We start from the raw sequence: 17,903 nt of genomic DNA, 5'->3' as shown, positions 1-17,903 counted from the left end.
GTTCGCAACCTTGATGTCCTATTTGACCCTGAAATGAGCTTGCGACCAGATATCCGCGCCATAACTAAGACCACCTATTTCCACCTCCATAACATCGCCTGACACCGCCCCACCTCAGCTCATCTGCTGCTGAAACCCTCATCCATGCCTTTGTTAGCTCTAGACTTCATCTCTCTCCCACTAGTTGATGGTACAAGGACTAGGGGACACAGATTTTGGGCAAGCGATTGGGGGGATGTGTGGAAAAACTTTATTACGCAGTGAGTGGTGAGGACCTGGAACTCGCTGCCGACGGAAGTGGTGGAAGTGGAGACAGTCAATGTTTTCAAGGCGAGACTGGATAGGCACTTGAAGGAAATAAACTTGCAGGGCTACGGGGATAGAGCGGGAGAATGGGACTGACTGGATTGCTCTACAGAGAGCCGGCACGGACTCGATGGACCGAATGGCCTCCTTCTGTGCTGCATGACTATGACTTGACTATTCCAACGCACTCCTGGCTGGCCTCCCACGTTCTACCCTACATAAACTTGAGGTCATCAAAACTCTGCTGCCCGTATCCTAATTCGCACCAAGTCCCTTTCACCCATCACCCCAGTGCTCGCTGAACTACATTGGCTCCCGGTTAAGCAATGCCTCGATTTTAAAATTCTCAACCTTGTTTTCAAATCCCTCCATGGCCTCGCCTCTCCCAATCTCTCTAATCTCCTCTATCTCCACAGTCTCCCAAAATAACTGCGCTTCTCTAATTCTGGCCTCTTGAGCATCCCTGATTTTAATCGCTCAACTATTGATGGCCGTGCCTTCAGCTGCCGAGGTCCTATGCTCTGGAATTCCCTACCTAACTCTTTCCTCCTTTTAAGATGCTGGTTAAAACCTACCTCTTTGATCAAGCCTTTGGTCATCTGCCCTAACATCTCCTTATGTGGCTCGTGTCAAATGTTATTTGATAACGCCTTTGTGAACCGCCTTGTGATGTTTTACTACGTTAAAGGTGCTATATAAATACAAGTTGTTGTTTGTTGTTCTGGTGAAAAGCTGAGCCGCAGTACTGATCCCTGGGAAACACCACTAGTCACGTGTTGCCAATTGGAAAACAGAACAAAGGGCATGAACTGGGCAGGAGGAGGTTGCAGAGTTAGGGTTTTACTGATAAATGAGAATTTTGAATTCGGTCTATTGGAGATTTTAGAGCTGATGGAAGTTGGAAAGGGTAGGGTAATGGTCGAGCAGGACCTAGTGTGGAATAGGATGCAGATGGTGGAGTTTTGAAGAAGGTGGAGTGGCACTCGAGGCTAATGAAGAGAGTGTTGGAGAAGTTGAACCAGGAGGTGATGAAGGTGTGGATTAGGGTTCAACCACGGTGGGCTATATTGTGAAGATAGAAATGCTTAGGCTGCAAATTTAATCGCGCTTTGGGGGCGGGACAGCTGTCAAAATCGCAAAGATTGACGGCGGGTAGGAAACCCTCTGTCAACCCGCCTCCACGCGAGTCTCCCAGGTATCGGGTCTGTCAGCGCAAAACTGACCCGACACCAAGCAGCGGCGGAGACAATTCTGGTACTTAAATGGCTTGTTAAGAGCCAACTTAAGAGGATTTTGAGGCTTACCTGTAATTTTAGCTTCTCTCCCACTGGTTACCCGCTATTCGGGGAACACACCAAGCTCAACCTGGCGTGTTGTGAGTCTGCTCTGATGTTTGGGAAAAGCTGACCGCTGCAGAAGTGGTGTCAAGGATGCCATGTTGCAGATGGTGAGTTTCAGAGCAAAGAAAATGTTGGTTACTGCATTTTTAATAGAGATTTCTTTAGCTTACAAGTTTTTTAATCCATCTGTATGTCCAGTGCCACCTCATTGGGAGAACCTCTCTCGCCAGTGACAGATCGCTTCTGTCATCTCACCTGCAGCTGCCATCTATTCCAGCAACATCGGAGCCATCCTGCAGCTGCCATCTATTCCAGCAACATCGGAGCCAATGAAACAATCAGACCTTGGTCTTCTGAATCCTTCCACGATCAGCCCCAACACCAACATCACCAACCTTCTCTGCTATCACCTGATGCTGCACTGGACACAGGGCATCAGCCCCTGACAAACAGCGATGGTATCACCATGACCAGATTTTCTTCACTTGATGCTGTAAACCCTGGCTGCCACATGATGCGCCAGGTTGACACCATCCCACACCAGCACCGTGAAGCATCCCTTTAATATCCAAGCCATTCCATGCACACACATCACTAAAGGGGAGGGGGGGTGTTATGACTGAACAATCACTGGAACTCAGTAAGACACTTCTCAATGTGTGCTCAGATCTGTCCAATAAGGGACACTTTTGGAAAAAGATATTACACTGTATGACAACACATTACCAGAAACTTCACATGGGCTAAACCTCTCAAGTGCCCACCCTTGTGTGTTGTTAGTTAATATGCTTGCAGTAGGATGAGGGTGAGTGTGAGGGGTGGCTAGTGAGATGGGGAAGTGATAAAGTAGATAGAGGGGGTTGGGTGGAGGTGCAAGGTAAGTTGGTGTCCTGGGGAGGTCTCTTCCGCCCTTAGAAGGGAAGAGAACCTCCCTGCGTGCTGTGACTTCCTCCATAAGCATATGGAGGGAGTCATTGGAGAGTCTGGGTGCAGTGATTGTCAGTGTTTGCAGCACCTTAATGCTGTCAAACACCGACAGATCAACTGTCAAAATAAAATTGTGCGTGGTCCCTTTAAGGAAACCGGCAGACGATGCGTCATCAGACACGATGCGTCATCAGACCCGCTGCCTGTTAATTGGCCGGTAAGCTTGCAAGGCGGGCTTAACCAGGCCAATCATGGGACCGGAACCCGCAAACCAGCTGACCCGCCCCCATCCCACTTCCAAAATTAAATTCGCGGCCTTAGTCTTGGTAATGGATAGGTTATGAGGTTTGAAGTTCAGCTCGGAGTAGAACAGAACATTACGGTTGTGTACAATCCGGTTCAGGCTGGGAAATCAACCAAGGCAGAGTATGGAATTGTTAAATTGGAGAAAGATTTGACTCATTCACAATACGATGTTGGACAAGTAGTCATACAGTTGAGGCTGGTGGCAGAGAGGTAGAGCCAGTTGTTGTCAGCATACATGTGGTAGCTGACCCCTCCTTCCCTTCCCCCCCCCCCCCCCCCCCCGCCAGACCTACACGGATGTCATGGAGGGGCAGCACGTAGATAAGGAGATGGAGTGAATGAGTAAATACTCGTGTCAATGACCCATCTCACTTTCCAGTTCATCATTAGGGAATGTCGCCATACAGCATAAGATTCTCTGTAGTCTCCTGAAGGAAATGCGAGACAAATGAATCTTGCTAAATGGTTATCACAATGCGGTGTTAATAATAAACTCTTGTTTTGGTGGGGGTGGGTGGAGTCAAAATCTTATATTCCAACAAAAATAACTCATATTTTGTCCTAAGAGGTTAATTTTAATGAGCTTCACAAAGGATTACTAGATCTGAAATACTCGTGGTGGTGGGGGGAAATGGGAATATATTTTTTAAATGGCTTGATGTTAAAAGAGCACGAGTTCTCCACAGCCCCACTAAAGACATGCAACATGCTAGTCTGGGAATTCAAGATATTCAAAGACCGTGATTAGGGCAAGCAATTCAGTGCAGCGGAAATGACAAAGTCTTGTGGAAAAAAACAGCTACAGTTGCAGGGGGTATTTTCTTGCTGATGCAGGTAAGGCCGTGTTGGCTTCTCCCCTCACCGGCACTTTATCAACAGCGCAATTTAAAGGACAGGTGGTCTTATCAGTGCACCGAACAATAAAGGAAGTTTATGTAAGTTACATGGTTCATGTAAGGCCTGGCCTTTTTTTCCATCAAGCATACAGCTTACACATTCTGTTGAGTGTGATTTGAGTGCATGCTGACTGCAAGATTAGGAGATGCAACAGCCAGCTGATGTTACAAGGCTCAACTTGTGCTTTCTCTAGATCCAGTTGCTTTCCAACCATCAGATATAGACTCATGACACTCGTCGTTCCTTCTCAGCTCAGTAAATTTCCTCGAGAAGGGCTTGTACTTCTGCATAGCTAACTGATGATTCTGGAAGCATAGATGCTGAATAACTGCAGGGACAACACAATCATAGTAGGTATCCATGGAGTCTCCAGTGCTAAAAGGAAACTCATAGCAAGTTTGAAGGGTTTTGGGCATTCAAGGTATTGGCTGAGAGAAACAGCCTGCAAGACTAGCTGGCTACTCCCTGCATTTTAATTGACATTAACAGTGCTGGTTGGCTGATAACTTGCTATTGTAAGACCAGGTGGAAGCTTCCTTCACTGTTCGGTCAGCAGAGCACCAACCTGGAAACATACTTGCGATTAACATTAAAGTGGTGTTTAGGGAAGAAACTAACAGTGGAAATTGGTTGCAGGATGTCATGCTGTGTCACATCACATGTCCCAGCATAATCCGTTGTAGCATAAGGGGATGGATGGTGGCTCCTCAGGCACTATTCTTAGTTTCCTCCCCAACAGGGGCTGGAACAAGCTTGAAGTGTAAATCCGAATGGATGTGGTTTTTCCTTATGCTCCTCAGCACAAATGAAACCTCTCCATAAGAGATATATTGTGCATTCATCAGTGTTAAGGTAGACAAAAACTTCTTCCACTTGGAGTTGAGCACCATGCCTCTTGGCTCAATTGCAATTGTGAATTCAAGGTGCACTGGTTACTAAGGTACATGGGACTAGATTTTCTCACCAGTTTATAGTAATGCCAATCGGCAAAGCTAGACTGTTTTCTACACCACCTGACACATGCTCCGAGGTACTGGGTTAAACTGAAGATTTGTCTTAAGGGAGTATAGGTTGGGCTGGACTAACCTCACATGATAAATCACAGGCCGTGTCAAGCTGAAAATTCAGGCCCTCTCCACACACTTCTCATTATTTACTCCTCTTGGGAATAAACTTACGCAGTTCAAGAAAATACTGCAACACTATTGGCTAGAATCAATTTCAAACAACAAAGAAAACAAAATGCCCCATTCATTGAAAAACTTTTATGGAATAAACACATTCTCCCAAGAGGGAAACCGAGAATCTTTTCTAAAAATTGTCAACTCGGAGGTACAAGGGTTATATAAGATATGAATGATTTATTGACACTTAATGAGTTTTGGTTGCCCAGAGACTGCTTTTGCAAATACTGTGCCTGCCAATATGACCTTGTTATGAGGAATCTAATTCCTTTTGTTCAACCCTACAGAAATGAATCAATACTGGATAGTGCAGGAGAAAAATAGATGGCCTCTATATTCCTTTTTACCCATACATTTAGAAAGACTTAATGGCTTAGAAAAATGCACCGATGATCTGGAAATTGATTTTTGCACTGATAACTTCAGACATCCGTAAGGGTTAAGAAGCCTGCTGGTAAAGGGTCGATCTTCTGATTCAGTGCTTTTGCAGCAAGCACACATCAGGAAATTGCATTTCGCACGTTTTCCTGCCCGTTACATTTAATCGGCAAAACATGCACGGAATGCGGCTGCGCATTCCCGATACGCACATCAGTCCTCATCAGGAGCGTACGTTCAAAAAAAAAAAAAAAAAAAAAAAAAAATGGGCCCTTTAATCTTCCTATATAAAAGTAAGTACTAAACCTGACTAAAGATGTTAATTTTATGGTGAACAACAAACAGGAAAAAAAATTTAAAGGAGGGGTAGAAATTCATCTTGGACGGTAGCGCTGAACGGACGGTATTGCATCGGCCGCCTGTTGTACACTATGCTTAATATTCAACTCCGTCGCATTCAATGGAACTGAATATCGGCAGGCAATGTAACGGGCGTCCAATTAGATACTGCAATTTGCGCTGAAGACAGATTTCTAGGCCAGAAACTTTTCCTGGGAAGAAACCAACACATTGAAGGTTAGAGCACCTTGGATAACCTCCTGACTGTTTCTTAATGGTATGATGACACAGTCAAAAATAAGGAAAATCTTCAAAAAAATTAGATGCTGGTATTTCAATTTCCTTCAATCCACTTTTAAGTGAACTATTTGAAATTGTTTGTAAATGAAGGTGATTTTTGTTTTATAGAAGGTGAGGAGGAATGAAAATGTTTAGTGGTTTCTTTTCATTATGTACCAGTTCTGAAGTTTCTAAAGTAAAATGTTTAATCTTTGGTTATTTATTTCCTTGTATATACAGCTATTTGATAGTTGACCTCATCCTCATTTCTCTCCATAATATCACCTGCCTCTCTCTCTACTCCAACCTAGCCCCAGCCTGAGAAGAGCACTCACCATGGAACTCATCTCCAGCACTAGCCATCCTTTTGGCCAGTCTGTGTAAGATAGTCTGTTAGTGGCAAAATAGGAGCAATTATGTGTGGATTTATGTGCGAGTTAGGTTAGGACTGCCCAGACCCATTTATTTACAATCATTATAACCACAAGGAGGAGAATTTCATGCCATCCACCTGGGCTAGATTGGAGCCCAGGTTGCAGAGATAAGATGTGCTAACCAAATAGACCATCTCAAAACTTATGTTCAAAAGAACAACTCTACTATATCTATACAGTAACATCACTAATAATTTTACTCTTGTGGCACTCGCATCTTATTTTTGCAGAACATGTACATTTTCATTGCCAATAAACTGCAGTTATATTTTGCACAAGTAAACCAAACCGCAGGACTTGCGCAAGGACTTACAAAATATTCTGTAGCTTTTATAACTTTCAAAACAAAAAGGGGGGATTGATCAAGTCTGAATCAATCAATTCTAATGTTTCATATATTGCAGGGATGTTCAAAATGTTTGAAATACCAGCTGGAGCAAGACACATTGAGATTGAAGAAACTGAGCCATCCACAAATCTCATTTGTAAGTTTTTTTCAGGGATCTAGTGACATATCAATATTTGCCTCTGTAAATAGTTTCATAATCTTTGCTATATTAAAAAAAATTGAATTAAACTTCAGAGGAATGAGTTGCTGTGGAAACTCTTAATTTATTTAGGAAAACATTGCATGAATTAATGATATTTTCATTACCAAACACAACGTGCTTTATTTTGAAAACTTAAAACTGTGGTCAGTAAAACATTTCGTACAATGTTTGGGATAAGTTATATCGAACATTTAATGGTCACATTTTCTTAACAGCTGTGAAGAATCAAGCAACTGGTAATTTCATTCTCAATGCCAAAGGTGAAGGTTCGAAGCCAAAGATGTTTATAGAAATGGGTCTGGAGTGGGAGTATTCCATAGAAAATGGCAAGGAAATTCTTAATTCCAGCGGCCCACTGCACGGCAACATAATTGTTTTTGTAAGTAATGCAATTATTAATTTTTTTTTTAAATATTTTGGAATTTTTTTCTATTTCTTCTCCTCTCAGAAGGTGCCAGCTCATTTCCAAGGTACAATTCCTCTGGTATCACACTTAAATAGCCAGCGTTGATGCTAGTCTAGACATGACCTAACTGGACAGCCACACAAATGCTGGATGGTGGTCATCAGCAAAACTCCCAACTAATTCTCTCCTTCCTCCCTAGCTCAAGGGTCCGAGGACAACAGTCGCACCTCTACTACTACTTCGAATGAGATCAGTGAACTCAAAACAGACTAGGATCAAACCTGTGACCCTCCTAGTTTGTATGGTTCAGTAGCTTGACAGTTGGTGCATTTCTTCCATTGATCCATTTTTAAGAGGGCAATAAATACAAGTACCAGCACATAAAATTGGTCTGATGCTATGAGAAACATCTTAATAGAAAATCCATATTAGCAAGCAAGGTAAAACTCCTTAGAGATCGCAACTCAGGATATAATGCACTGGAATATTCACCAACCTTTAGAATAAGTAGTACATTATTTCTGTTACTCATTCTACATAGATATCAGTAACATTTTTAAATGGCTTTTGTGTTGGAAGTATTAAGTTATGATTAATTCATAGAATCATACAGCACAGAAGGAGGCCATTTGACCCACTATGCCTGTACCGGCTCTTTGAAAACTATCTAATTAGTCCCACTCCCTTGCTCTCTCCCTATAGCCCTGCAAGCTTTTCTTTTTCAATTCAGCCTAATAATCTGTGCAGAAGTATTAGACCATTGTCTGTAAATCACTTTGGGGTGGCCTGATGATGTGAAAGGCGATCTATAAATCGAAGTTTGTTCTCATTAATGCCCATGGAATTACTCAATTGCTGGATTGTTAGGGCCATTTTAAGGGAAAGGAGAGCTCTGATTCATAGCTCATAGTTATGTGGTAGTATATCTTCATTTCAGTCTAGCAGTTAACATAAAAGGGAATCCAAAAGTCTTCTATAGGCATATAAATAGTAAACGGGTAGTAAGAGGAGGGGTGGGGTCAATTAGGGACCAAAATGAAGACCTACGCATGGAGGCAGAGGACATGGCTGAGGTACTAAATGAGTATTTTGCATCTGTCTTTACCAAGGAAGAAGATACTGCCAAAGTCATGGTGAAAGAGGAGGTATTTGAGATACTGGATGAGATAAAAATTGATAAAGCAGAGGTACTAGAAAGGCTGGCTGTACTTAAAGTTGATAAGTCACCAGGACCGGATATGTTGCATCCTAGAAACATAGAAGATAGGAGCAGGAGTAGGCCATTCGGCCCCTCGAGCCTGCTCCGCCATTCAATGAGATCATGGCTGATCATCCAAATTCAGTACCCTGTCCCTGCCTTCTCCCCATATCCCTTGATCCCTTTAGCCTTAAGAAATATATCTAACTCCTTCTTGAATATATTTAATGAATTGGCCTCCACTGCCTTCTGTGGTAGAGAATTCCACAGGTTCACCACTCTCTGGGTGAAGAAATTCCTCCTCATCTCAGTCCTAAATGGCTTACCCCTTATCCTTAGACTGTGACCCCTGGTTCTGGACACCCTGGCCATCGGGAACATCCTTCCTGCATCTAGTCTGTCTAGTCCTGTTAGAATTTTATAAGTTTCAATGAGATCCCCTCTCATTTTTCTTATCTCCAGCGAGTATAAGCCCAATCGACCCAAACTCTCCTCATACATCATTCCTGCCATCCCAGGTATCAGTCTGGTGAATCTTCGCTGCACTCCCTCCATGGCAAGAACATCCTTCCTCAGATAAGGCGACCAAAACTGCACACAATACTCAAGGTGTGGTCTCACCAAGGCCCTGTACAACTGCAGCGAGACATCCTTGTTCCTGTACTTGAACCCTCTCACTACGAAGGCCAACATACCATTTGCCTTCTTAACCGCCTGCTGCACCTGCATGCTTACCTTCAGTGACTGGTGCACAAGGACACCTAGGTCTCGTTACACTTTCCCTTCTCCCAATCTATTGCCGTTCAGATAATAATCTGCCTTCCTGTTTTTGCCACCAAAGTGGATAACCTCGCATTTATCCTTGGAGTGGGTGCAGAAAAGATTTACAAGAATGATTCCAGGGATGAGGGACTTCAGTTATGTGGATAGACTGGAGAAGCTGGGGTTGTTCCCCTTAGAGCAGAGAAGATTGAAAGGAGATTTGATAGAGGTGTTCAAAATCATGAGGAGTCCAGACAGAGTAGATAGAGAGAAACTGTTCCCATTGGCGGAAGGGTCAAGAACCAGAAGACACAGATTTAAGGTGATTGGCAAAAGAAACAAAGATGACATGAGGAAAAAAAAATTTACGCAGCGAGTGGTTAGGATCTGGAATGCACTGCCTGAAAGGGTGGTGGAGGCAGACTCAATCGTGGCTTTCAATAGGGAATTGGATAAGTACCTGAAGGAAAAAAATTTGCAGGGCTACGGGGAAAGGGTGGGGGAGTGGGACTAGCTGAAGTGCTCTTGCAGAGAGCCGGCACGGGCTCAACAGGCCGAATGGCCTCCCTGTGCTGTAACCATTCTATGAGTTGAAACTGCCTCCAAAGGTATTACAACTACATTAGAATTTACAATATTTAAGGCCAGGCTTGCGCTTATGGCACAGTTTGTAAATGGGAAAATGATATCGATTCTGAGAAAACGTGCTTTCAAGATTGGCCTATTGCCGCAACAGAAATGTTGCATGGAAAAAAATTACTACTAAAAAAAAAAAGATAATTCAGGCAAAAGTCTTTTTAAGGATTCCATGCACAAAATTAAAAACACAATGTTCTGGATTTATTGGAGCTTGTTTAAATGGAAGAGAATTTCTCTTATTTCAGATTAGCCCACAACATGAAGATGCTAAATCAAATTTGATGTACAAGTATATTATTCATGAAGATCTACTTCCTGTGATCGGCAACAACAATGTACTCCTGGAAGAGACTGAAGTTTGCGAGTGGGCTTTAAAGAGTTGGTCCCAGTGTTCGAAAGCCTGTGGCGGAGGTCTGTTGTCAATGACCTGGGTAACACCACTATACTGCATGTGCATTAAAACACTGCACCTCATTCCACTTAACCACAAGCAGGGTTTTCCATTTAAGAAAAAAATCGCAGCCCGTTGGAATTTTCCACATTGAGGTTTTATGCCAGTTAGGAGTAAGAAGACAAGCAGAACCTTTTCACCCAAAGAGCAGCAAAGTTATGAAATAAGTTACCAGTGAAGGTATTTGAAGCCGACAATATAAATGGATTTGAGAGACAATTACGGTGCATTAATATTACAACTTCAGTGGGCCAGAAATTCGGGTCGGAGGCTTCCCGCGGGCGCAAGCCCCCGACCTGCACTTACATAGCGCGCGCCTTCCGTTGTGCTGTGGGGCCACGTGGGATTCCGATCCTGGGCCTCCTCCAGCTGACCTGTCAAATCTATGAATAGAGATCGGCCCCAAAACCTAAGTAAAACTTTAAAAAATCACATTTTTAAAATAACTATAAATTACATAAATTAACTATTTTAAACGAAAATTTAAATTTTTGAAAAAATTTAAGTCTTTAACAGGGCTAAAAATAAACTTACATTTCTTTAAAGTATTTTAAAATGATAAACCTGTGGGGAAAATTTTTTTAATTTTACTTAATTAACCTCTTACCTTCGCAGCTGCTAGGGACTTACCCGCACGGAGAAATCTGTTTTCGGAAGTTCCAGGCGTACGTGCTGCCTCTCTAGCACACACGTTTGACCTGTGAATCCCTTCCTTCAAGGGAACGGAAGTTCCGGTTTCCAGCACATGCGCAGTGCATGCACGAAACCGGCACTTTCGTTGGCCCTACACGTGAGTACACAGCACGTACTCACCCATGGGGACCCAAATTTCTGGCCCAGTGTCAGTGCTAAGGCTGTGCAAATCCAGAGTTTAGGGACTGATCTGACTTTGACACAAAGTGAGAGACTCCCTGGTATGAAATGAAACTGCTTTGCACTGTTGCTGCAGTTGTGTAAATGTAGCCTTGGCTGTATTTTTGGAGATAAATGAATTGAGAGATACGGTGAGAAGACAAGTAGGTAGGATTGATCAATCAAAAAGGGGACTGGCTGCTTGGACCCAATCTTGTTCCTAAAGAATTATTTACTGGCCCACTGTTGATCCCAAAATTTGTACAAATGAATAAATGACTTCAGGTTTTCTCAAGAGTAACCTATAAACCAAGTAACTTCAATATTTGATGGTTGAAAGATACTTTGAGCAAAATCCACTGTGCTGTTATGATAAAGTATGCCAATACACCTGTTTGCTCTTTTGCCTAAAATAAGTATTTACAGGAAACTTTTTTTTATCCGGCACCGACGGGACCAACGTGGTGCCGGTTCATCAAAAATTCCGGATAACCGAACGCTATAGTAAAAGATACGGAGAGCTGAGAGCTCCGTATAAAGCAACAAACCCTGTTGCTTAGCAACAAGTGCAGAACAATGGCCTCAAGTTCCAAGCGTCTCTGTAGCTTAGCAACAGCTGCAGCCACACCCTTGCACAGCACCAGATGGAGGAAGGCAAGTACAATATGAAGTAAAACCTACTCCTGAATTTTGCCGGTTAACCGAGATTTCCGGTTATTTAGGTGCCGGTAAATCGAAAGTTTCCTGTAGCATAGTCTGAGACAATTGCTACATGATTATTGTTCAATTATTAATAAGGGAAAGTTGGGACTGAACTTTGCAGTGATGTTGTACAAAGATAAGCATCCAGTCTATGGAAGGAAGCCATCCCAACTCAACCTTGTGGCATCTAGGCAAGGACAGCCCATCAGATGCATCATCCAAATAGGACTGAGCAGGAGATTCAGTCTGGAAGGACTCTGCTTTTGGTCTGTTGCAACTGACTGGGAGATATTTTGACTTTTTTTAAAAAACTCAAGTATTTTGAGAATACTTTTCTCCCAAATGTAATGTAAAAATTAAGAACTTGAAAGTTTTTCTCCATTATACTTACAAAAATTGAGACTTCCCACAGAAGGTCTTTGCCTAGGGTGAGCAGAATCCCACCACAATACACACACAGGGTTAGATTTTACAAATTAGTGCTCCTCAGCACGGAGTTTTGTGTATTGAGAGTGCATCTGGGAGCCGAGGTCAGTGCGCCTGCATGATTTTCTGCATTAAAAAAAATGGAAGAATGGAAAATGATGCAGGTGCGCTGCATTGTGCCGAGCCCCGTGCCTGCATTCCTGTCCCGCAAAGGCAGCACTAATTCACAAAATCTACCCGTAGTTATCCAGTTCAAAAGGGACCCTGAATTTTATGCCATCTTGTGATGGTATATTTTATAGTACAGAGCTTTCAAAGTACAGAGCATATAAACACAACTCCAAATCCAGGTTTTAGTATTCTCTTACAGATTATTTTGCCAGATATTATTACAAGAGTATACTAACATTGTAACTATATTTTCAGGCATACAATACACCAAATATGGATGTAGACGAAAAAGTGACAGCAAAATGGTGCATAGGAATTACTGTGATAACAACAAGAAACCAAAGCCTATAAGGAGACGTTGCAATCTTCACAAGTGCACACAGCCATCGTAAGCACAAAGTTACTGCTTTTCTATTTAGAACTAACTGGAAGATTGCAAAGTTTCAAACAGATTCTGTAAATAGTCTCAGAATGGTATCTGTAGAGGACAACCTGCATTGAAGTACTGTAGATTGAAATCAAAATGCCACTTTTGCCTCTACATGTGTTACAGTCAGGCCAGTGGCGAAGGAGCTTTGTGCACATGGTTAGAATCAGTTGCAGAGCTCTGCTCCAATACAATAGCAAAATACTGCAGATGCTGGAAATCTGAAATAACAGAAAATGCTGGAAACACTCAGCAGGTCAGGCAGCACCCGTGGAGATAGAAACAGAGTTAACGTTTCAGGTCTGTGTGCGATTTATTTTCAGTGTTACGAGAATACGAGTAGAAGCGTCGAGGATTAAAATACAGTTCTGACAGAGGGCCTACATGCAAAATGTTAACCTCTCATTTTTCTGTACAACCTGCTATGTGCTTCCAGCAATTTTCATTTCTATCTAAAAGAAATACACGGTTGTTTATTCTAAATAATACTATACCCACCAATTCACAGGAAGCAAGTTCTGTTAATGTTGGTTTTTAATGTTGAACATTGCTTTCATGTTTAATTCCGTTCTGTTGCAGATGGTTAACGGAGGAATGGGAATCTTGTAGTAAAACTTGTGGAAAAGTAGGATACCAAACAAGAGTTGTACAGTGTGTCCAGTCTCTCAACGAGGGTGCCAATAGAACCGTGCATACCAAGTACTGTGCTGGAGACCGTCCCGAGAATCGGAGGCCATGTAACCGTACACCATGTCCAGCACACTGGCGGATGGGAGCTTGGTCTCAGGTACACAAAACTCACAGAACTTATTTCTTCAAACTATTCTAAACTAGTCAAGATGTTTTCACTTGTGGGTCAGGCCAAAACTAGAGAGCATAAATGTAAGATAGCTACTAAGAAATCCAATAAGAAATTCAGGAGAAACTTCTTTACCCAGAGAGTGGTTAGAATTTGGAACTTGGTACCACATGGAGTAGTTGAGGCAAATAGCATAGATACATTTAAGAGGAAACAAGATAAGTAGATAAGGGAGAAAGGAATAGAAGGATATGCTGATAGGTTAGATAAACTAGGATGGGAGGAGGCTCGTGTGGCGCATAAACACCAGCATAGACCAAATGGCCTGTTTCTGCACTGTGAATTCTATGTAATGACAAATGCATCAACACAAGCTATAAAAAAAAAAAATGTCATTCGTACTGTGATCATCGTATTCAGAGAACATGATCTTGAGGAATGGTGAATTTTGTGTATTTGCAATTCCCGTTGCCAGATTTACATGTGCCAGAACATCACTCTTGTTTCTCTGTCCTTGATTTTCTTGACCCAGTGCTCTGTGACCTGTGGAGAAGGTATCCAGCAACGGCAGGTGGTGTGCCGAAGCAGTGATAACAGCATCAGTCATTGCAAGGGTGAAAAGCCCGAGACCGTACAAGTATGCAAAGTGGTACAGTGCAATGGTAAGGACGTAGCCACGTGTGAGTGTGTTGGCCTCAGTTCATTGTGTTCTCTGACTGTGTCGCGGTAATCAGTGTTGTTCAGATTGTTACACTCAGCACAAACTAACTGAATTATGTGGAATGCATTTACAGAAGCAGCAATTTTTAAATAACACTTTTTAATGTTGGTTTCTTTTGAAATACATAGTTACATGCAGGTAGGCTTTATGAATTAGTGCTCCCAAAGCAGATCTTTCGGTGATGGGAGTGTATATTGGGAATTCCGATGCAACGGTCAGCGTGCCATGCATATACTTTTCTGTCCATTAAAATCAATGGGCAGAAAATTGTACAGGGCACGGTGATCTTCGCACCCGAGTTCCCAATATGCGTTCCTACTGGGTGATGCTCTGTCCCGGGAGTGCTAATTTGGAAAATTTAACTCTTGTTTTTTATGCAACTGTTTTTGTAATTTTATGGCTTTGCATTATAGGATGAAAAGTAAAATAAAATGTTAACTTTCTCAAAACTCTTTTTAGCTCATTTAGGAAAGTCCTCGGTTTTTACTCCAAGCACGGATACCATTGATCAGGTGACTCCACAAGGCCACTGGGTGTCGCAGCTCGTTCCAGAGAAGCCTGTTCATAAAATTTCAACAAGTAATTTTCACTTTACCAGCTATTCCTTGTACCAATAATGTTTGAATATTGGGGTAGATTTTATGAATTAACCTTCCTGGATTTGCATGTCAGAATACGAATCGCAATATTGGGTGTGGAGGTTAGCGGCCTCGTTTTTGTGGCCAGCCAAGTCTTCCATCTGTTGAAATTAACGGACAGAAAATTTACCATTAGCTGTGGAGCGCAAATTCTGAAAATCTACCCATGAATCTGTGAATGCAGTAATGAAAGTATTTGGAGCCAATGGTGGTAGCTGTTCAGGCTTTTTTTTTTTAAAAAGGTGGGGCTGGTTATCTCCTTTTAGACATAGAGCTGTAGATTTTCCACTCGAACCACTGATCAGGGAGTGTGTTGTTAGCACCATTCTGACCATTAATGTGTGATTTTGCTACATCAGATTTGTGTGGACACGTTATCGACCCATATTGGGTCTGGTATTGGGAGTTTGTAAGGAAGGGTAAGTGGGAATTTGCATTTAAACAGTCCATAAAGGCATAATGGGTAAATTTAAAGGGATACAGCCACTTAAAGGTAAGTTACTCCTAAGGGGATCAAATTTTGATAGCTCTTATATCGGTGGCGAATATTTTTAATGCATATTTCAGTGTTGGCATAACAATAATGGCTGGCACAATAAATGTAGAGATGGGAAACCAAGACTGTGGCTAAGTGATGTACAACATCCCAACCTCCTTTTTGATGGCTATTAAGAGGAGATGATGTGAATGGATTGGTAATGCGAAAGGGGTCCCGCTTTCTATTTCAGAGCCCCTTCCCCATAAGACAGTATTGCTGTTTACCTTTAAGGAGTCAAAAGAAAAAGGACTTGAAGGTGTAATTGTGCAACGGTCAGTGCCAGCCCTATGGTATATGTTTAGCTGCAAATATCCTTGTAGCAAATGACACAGCTCTGCAGCTGGAGTCAGTTCTGCATGGTCATTGCCAGGTGTGCTTGCCTGTAAATGCAGGTGGGAGAGTATTGGCAGGAGGGCACAGTTCTGCCACTGGTGCACCCTAACCTGCCTGGCATCCTTCCAATGCTTCTCTTCTTCCTCCGAAAAACATAAGTAAAGGGAGATTCCCATTTTCCCAATAGCGTGGATGAACTAAAACAAATGTCAGTGCCAAAACACTTTGTACTAGGTGGAAACTGGAAAGAAACAGAGAAAAGGTCCAGAAATTGTCTCAAAATGCTGCTGCAAAGCTTGCTCGCTAATTGCATTTCCTAGCAGCCCTGAACACCCATTTTATATGGATAGGTGGATGATAAGTTCTATACCAGTGTAAATGCTGGGAAATTGTATAAATATCTTTTTTATTCATTCATGGGATGTGGGCGTCGCTGGCAAAACCTGCATTTATTGCCCACTCCTAATTGCCCTTGAGAAGGTGGTGGTGAGCCGCCTTCTTGAACCACTGCAGTCTGTATGATGTAGGTACTCCCATTCCGCAATGCTGTTAGGGAGGGAGTTCCAGGATTTTGACCTGGTGACGATGAAGGAACGACAATATATTTCCAAGTCAGGATGTTCCTGTGCGCATGCTGTCCTTCTAGGTGGTAGAGGTCATGGGTTTGAGAGGTGCTGTCGAAGAAGGCTTGGCGAGTTGCTGCAGTGCATCTTGTAGATGGTACACACTGCAGCCACGGTACGCCGGTGGTGGAGGGAGTGAATGTTTAAGGTGGTGGATGGGGTGCCAATCAAGCGGGCTGCTTTGTCCTGGATGGTGTCGAGCTTTTTGAGTGTTGTTAGAGCTACACTCATCCAGGCAAGTGGAGAGTATTCCATCACGCTCCTAACTTGTGCCTTGTAGATGGTGGAAAGGCTTTGGGAAAGTCAGGAGGTGAGTCACTCGTCGCAGAATACACCGCCTCTGACCTGCTCGTGCAACCACAGTATTTATGTGGTTGGTCCAGTTAAGTTTCTGGTCAATGGTGGCCAGATGTTGATGGTGAGGGATTCAACAATGGTAATGCCATTGAATGGGAGGTGGTTAGACTTTCTTTTGTTGGAGATGGTCATTGCCTGGCATTCGTGTGGCGCAAATGTTACTTGCCACTTATTAGCCCATGCCTGAATGTTGTCTAGGTGTTGCTGCATGCAGGTATGGACTGCTTCATTATCTGATGAGTTGCAAATGGAACTGAACAGTGTGCAATCATCAGTGAGCATCCCCACTTCTGATCTTTAACTTCTGGACCTCTTTTTTTTATACAATTAACTACAAACTGGTGGGCACATCTGGCACCACATAATTGGTGCCTGAAGGTTATGCTAGAACTGTATAAAATACTAGGTAGGCCACAGCTAGAGTACTGCATACAGTTCTGGTCACAACATTACAGAAAACATGTGATTGTACTAGAGAGGGTACAGAGGAGATTTACGAGGATGTTGCCAGGACTGGAGAATTTTAGCTATGAGGAAAGATTGGCTAGGCTGGGGTTGTTTTCTTTGGAACAGAGGAGGCTGAGCGAAGACTGAATTGAGGTGTATAAAATTGAGTGGCCTAGATGGGGTGGATAGGAAGGACTTCCTTTAGCAGAGAGGTCAATAACCAGGGGACATAGATTTAAAGTAATTGGTAGAGGGATAAGAGGGAGTTGAGGAAGACCTTTTTCACCCAGAGGGTGGTGTGAGTTTGGAACTCACTGACTTAAAGGGTGGTAGAGGCAGAAACCCTCATCGCATTTAAAAAGTACTTGGATAGGCGCATAAAGTGCCGTAACCTACAGGGCTACAGACCAAGAGCTGGAAAGTGGGATTAGGCGGGAGCGCTCTTTTTCGGACAGCACTGATATGATGGGCC

General features: G+C 42.8%; 1 protein-coding gene across 1 annotated transcript in view; it reads left to right on the top strand.

Annotated features, from left to right (window-relative positions):
- The window catches only part of LOC147098477 (A disintegrin and metalloproteinase with thrombospondin motifs 14-like), a 48,571-nt gene extending 33,459 nt beyond the window's left edge, over positions 1–15,112 (top strand). Inside the window, exons 9-15 of the mRNA XM_085969982.1 lie at positions 6,795–6,875; positions 7,157–7,320; positions 10,192–10,357; positions 12,804–12,936; positions 13,555–13,762; positions 14,307–14,436; positions 14,955–15,112. Coding sequence (XP_085826108.1) covers positions 6,795–6,875; positions 7,157–7,320; positions 10,192–10,357; positions 12,804–12,936; positions 13,555–13,762; positions 14,307–14,436; positions 14,955–15,112 — 1,040 coding nt within the window. The remainder of the gene's footprint in view (positions 1–6,794; positions 6,876–7,156; positions 7,321–10,191; positions 10,358–12,803; positions 12,937–13,554; positions 13,763–14,306; positions 14,437–14,954) is intronic.
- The last annotated feature ends 2,791 nt before the right edge of the window (positions 15,113–17,903 follow it).

This window comes from Somniosus microcephalus, chromosome 29 (assembly GCF_052327205.1).
Source record: "Somniosus microcephalus isolate GS21.2 chromosome 29, FLI_Smic_1.0, whole genome shotgun sequence".
NCBI lineage: Eukaryota > Metazoa > Chordata > Chondrichthyes > Squaliformes > Somniosidae > Somniosus > Somniosus microcephalus.
The sequence above is the reverse complement of the archived record's forward strand: the minus strand, read 5'-3'. Positions and strand labels throughout refer to the sequence as shown.